Below are 4,818 nucleotides of genomic sequence, written 5' to 3'. Positions count from 1 at the left end.
TAATCCCAATATGCACCAACGAAAAAAATTAATCAATACGTTTGAGTGAATAAGCACCAATGAAAATTAATTAGTACATACCGCAAATTTGAAAATTTGGTCACTGAAATGGGCTCCCTCTCTCTCTCTTACACACATACGCACACACCCCATACATATTATGAGTAGAACCTGTCTGTCTGTCGAACATTGGAAAACCCTGATTAAGAACAAACCGTTATCTGACGCAATTCAGGCAGTGGAATCAATACAGCAGCAAGGGGGGGCTTTAACCAGGGATATCCTCTCTCATCTCCTTGAAGCATGCACAAAACAGAAAGACTTGTCTGCTGCCAGACACCTGCACTCCATCATGATCAGCATGGGCATGCATACCATACCATACATGGGCGACCATCTCATCCGCATGTTTGCCTCATGTGGCTGTTTGCAAGAAGCACATGATGTGTTTGACAAAATATCCCATCCAACTGTATATACATGGAATGCCATCATTGCAGCCCATGCAAACCTTGGATACAGCAATAGGGCACTTGTCCTTTATCATAATATGCTGCAAAAGGGATTCAATCCAGATAAATTCACATTTTTATGCACTTTAAAAGCATGTAGCAAGCTAGGAGCCCATTTGCAAGGTATGTGTATACATGATGTGATCATCAGAAGTGGGTTTGACTCAGATGTTGTTGTTATGAACACTGTCATTGACTTGTATGCCAAATGTGTGAGGCTAGAGGAAGCAAGCAAAGTGTTTTCCCATATGGTGATCAAAGATGTGGTGTCATGGGGTGCCCTGATTGCAGGACATGCCACTCATGGTGATGGCTTTCATGCCCTTGAGCTTTTCAGAAGAATGCAAGAGGCTGGTGAAGAACCTCATCGAATGTTGTTCGCAAGCCTTTTGAAAGCATGCGGTGGCATAGGAGCGCTAGTGCAGGGCTGGTGGATACACGACAGGATTTTGAGATATGGATTTGAATCTGATGTCATTATAGGGAGCACCCTTGTTGACATGTATGCTAAGTGTGGGGACATGATGGTGGCACACAAGCTATTTGACAGGCTGAGATATCGCGATGTGGTGTCGTGGTCTGCACTTATTTCAGGATACACTGCAGCTGACATGGGTGGTCTGGCTTTGGAAACCTACGAGGAAATGCAAAAAGAGGGCATAAATCCCGACAAGTTCATCTTTTCATCTGTCTTGAAAGCATGTAGCAGCATCAGGGCAGTATGTTGTGGCATGTGGATACATGATCAAATTATCGAAAGAGGATTTCACGTAGATGTGGTGGTTGGAAGTGCCCTTGTCAACTTATATGGGACTTGTGGCTGCATGGGAGCAGCATGTAACATGTTCGACAGGCTGCCCAATCGGAATGTTCTATCCTGGGGGGCATTGATTACATGTTTTGTGCAGGAAGGGCATCATCTTTTTGCATTGGCACTCTTTGAGAAAATGCAAGAGGAGGGCATAAGACCCGACGGCGTTATCTTTGTGTGCATTTTGAAAGTATGTGGCTGTCTTGGCTCCAGGTCAGTGGGCTACTTGATACATGAACAGATTATCAGACAAAGTCTTGAACTTGATCAGGTCATTAGGAAGAGTCTTATCAACATGTACATCGAGTGGGGAAATATGGAAGACGCCCTCAGAGTTTTTAACAGGTTGTCCAATAGAGATGTGGATACATGGGGTTTGATTATTAAAGGGTATTGCAAGCATGAGCAATGCTCCCTTGGTTTGGAACTTTTTGAGAAAATGCAAGGGGATGGTGTCATGATCCCAGACAGGTTCCTGTTTTTGTGCATTTTGAAAGCATGTGGTAGGATAGATGCCATAGACAAGGGTAGGCAGATACACAACCAAATTGTTATAACTGGATTGGATCAAGATCTGGTCATTGGAAGCACCCTTGTTGACATGTATGGCAATTGTGGAAGCTTGGAAGAAGCACGGGAAGTGTTTGACAATCTCATAACGCCAGATGTGGTGGCATGGGGTGCCATGATGGCTGGATATGCACAGCATGGCCATGCAGTTTCGGTTCTTGAACTAAATGAAAAAATGCAAGGTGGTGGTGTAAGGCCAGATAAACCCATACTTTCCTGTGTGTTAAAAGCATGTGGTCACAGGCAAGCCATACAGCAAGGCCATATGGTACATGATCAAGTTATTAGAATCGGACTAGAATCTGATGATGTCATTGAGAACACCATTGTTGACATGTACGCTAAGTGCAAATGCCTTGGGGAGGCACAGTGTGTGTTTGACATGCAACTTATTCACGATGTTGTGTCATGGTCGGCAATCATTACAGCTTATGTACAGTGTGGGCAAGGTCTTCTTGGTCTCAAGCTTTTTGAGAAGATGCAGCAAGAAGATATAAAGGCGGATGCAATATTGCATTCCTGTGTTTTGAAGGCATGTGGCAGCATAAAAGCCCTAGAGAGTGGAATGTTGATACATGACCAGATAATCACAAGTGGATGGGAGTCAAACGAACTGGTTGGATGTGCCCTCATTTGCATGTATGCCAAGTGCGGGGACCTTGAGGACGCACACAAAGTGTTTGATGGACTTGAGGGTCCAGATAAGGTTTCATGGGGCGTAATGATTGCAGCATATGCTATGCATGGGCATGGGCAGCATGCTCTTGCGCTTTATGAAGAGATGAAACAAGAATCTCTGATACCAAGCGAAGCTACAGTTTTGCGGATCTTGAAAGCATGTGGGGACAAAAGTGTCATTGAGCAGGGCCAGCTGCTACACAGCCATGTTGTCAAATGTGGCATAGAATCAGATATGGCCATTGCCAATACCGTTGTTGACATGTATGCTAAATGCGGGAGCATACCCGAGTCATTTCAATTATTTAACCAAATGACAAGTCGAGATGTGGTGACTTGGGGTGCCATGATTGCAGTAGCTGTTCCGGATGGCATGTATGGAGGGCTAGTCAAAAAATGGGTTAATGAAATGCAACTAGAAAGTTTGGAGCTGGACGATGCTATTTTCACCAGTCTACTTGCTGCATGCGGTCAGGCGGGCTTGGTGGAGGAGGTACTATCCTATTTCAATTTCTTGAGTAACATGGCACCAAATATTGAGCATTACAGCTCCATGATTGATCTCCTGGGACGTGTAGGTTGCTTGAATGTTGCCGAAGATGTAATTCAGACACTGCCAATTCCACAAGATGTTACTATGTGGACATCTTTGCTCAACAGTTGCAAAACGTATGGCAGTGTAGAGTTAGGAAGACAGTGCCTCAATCATATCCTTAGGTTGGATCCCAATGATACCTCCGGGTATGTTCTCATGGCAAACATTCAAGCCGATTGTTACACGACGCGGACGCTTAATGGAACCCTTTTACTTGATTAGCACAGAATATCTCACAAAACTCAATTATGCAAGAGAGAGAATGTATAGAGAGAGAAGTACACAGGATTGAGTCCCCGTAACCCTTAGAAGGCCCTCCACTGTTTGGTGTATTTGCTTTCATTGCTGTATGACTGTTAAAGAATGACTATAGGGCTGTAAATCCCTGCTGTGGATACTGGCCTTGAGGACTTGCAGGTGCCCAGGGCAATGATGATGTGCTGGCCGGCCTGTGCACACAGGTGGACAGCCCCTGGTTGCTGTGTTTTCCTCCACAGTGCTGTGCAGACTTGCGTTTTTCTTCTGCTCATCTGATGTTGCTGCGTTTTCCCTTCAGAGGGCTGCAGATGCATGCGGTTTGCTTCAAGGCACAGGAGTAGTGGAAGGGGGACCTCTGGCTGCTTTTGTTTAGGCCCAGTCAGCAAGCATCCCGCCCCTATATGAAACATGCGCATCAACCCATTCAAGCATCTCAGAATTCTTGCACAACTTGGTGGTTGAACACACTGTCTGGAGCAGCTTTCAGCGCCGACTTGTCCATGACAGGTTGTGGGCTGGAAAATGTCGCATGCATCCGGCACTTGTATGCCGTGCACATGACTGTACAAGAAAGTGCTAGACTGTGTGGTTGGACACTTGGTCCCTTGTGAGCCCCTGTCCAGGGACATGTCAGCCAATGTCCCACCACAAATGTGTGTCATGGTCAGTCGTGCTTGTCCCTCACACCAATGTAATCCTCTTGAATGATGTATTGGTGTCCCGGGCACTTATAAGGCTAGTTCGCAGTTGCCCAGTTGGCCAGCATCAGGAGGTCCAAATCCCCTATATTAAGGTGCTCTACCCCACATTCCAGGCATCTCAGCATTGTGTGCATCTGGGCAGCCCATAGGCAAGAAAACGCAAGGAAGGAAGGTGCTGAAGCTAGCTGAGAAAACGCAAGGAAGGAAGGTGCTGAAGCTAGCTGACTAGCAGAGAAGCAATTCCCTGCACGTAGGAGATCTGCGGAAGGAAAACCCAAGCATCAGGGGTGCCGTGCAGCAGCATAGAAGAAGGCAACCAGGTCCCCTCTCTTCCCGGGTCTCTGCACAAATCCATTGGTCAGAACCCACAGGTCAGTCCATACACATTCAGCAATAAAGCAAATCGGTGAGGGCCCTTCAGAAGGTTATTCAGGAACCAATCCAGTGTACTCTCCTCTGTATCTCTCTCATTCACTCTGTCATGTGCAAATTGTCAATTTGTGAATGCTGACTTCTGCTCTAACCAAGTAAATGGTTCTACCACCAAGTTTCCGCATGTTACAGTGGTATCAAAGCTTTGATGCTTGGTCATCAACAATTCAGCCAGAATTCTTGTGTGGATGATTTGCCACAGGGAGCACGTGCAAGAGCAGCCCACACTGGTCTTGTGTGTGGATGGTTTGCTAGTCCACC

At 46.0% G+C, this 4,818-nt stretch overlaps 1 protein-coding gene across 1 annotated transcript; it reads left to right on the top strand.

Annotated features, from left to right (window-relative positions):
- The first annotated feature begins 637 nt into the window (after nt 1–637).
- LOC147625089 (pentatricopeptide repeat-containing protein At5g27110-like) lies at nt 638–3,388 on the top strand. Its single transcript, XM_086817935.1, has one exon. It carries the CDS (start codon nt 638–640, stop codon nt 3,386–3,388), a length of 2,751 nt encoding a protein of 916 aa, XP_086674061.1.
- Nucleotides 3,389–4,818: the final 1,430 nt, after the last annotated feature.

Source organism: Cibotium barometz, chromosome 24 (assembly GCF_041138505.1).
Source record: "Cibotium barometz isolate CiBa-2024 chromosome 24, ASM4113850v1, whole genome shotgun sequence".
NCBI classification, from domain to species: domain Eukaryota; kingdom Viridiplantae; phylum Streptophyta; class Polypodiopsida; order Cyatheales; family Cibotiaceae; genus Cibotium; species Cibotium barometz.
This window is presented reverse-complemented; position numbering and strand designations above follow the sequence as displayed.

Excerpts from the sequence above, each read along its gene's own strand:
- LOC147625089 (XM_086817935.1), top strand. The coding sequence starts at position 638 with ATGTGTATACATGATGTGATCATCAGAAGTGGGTTTGACTCAGATGTT.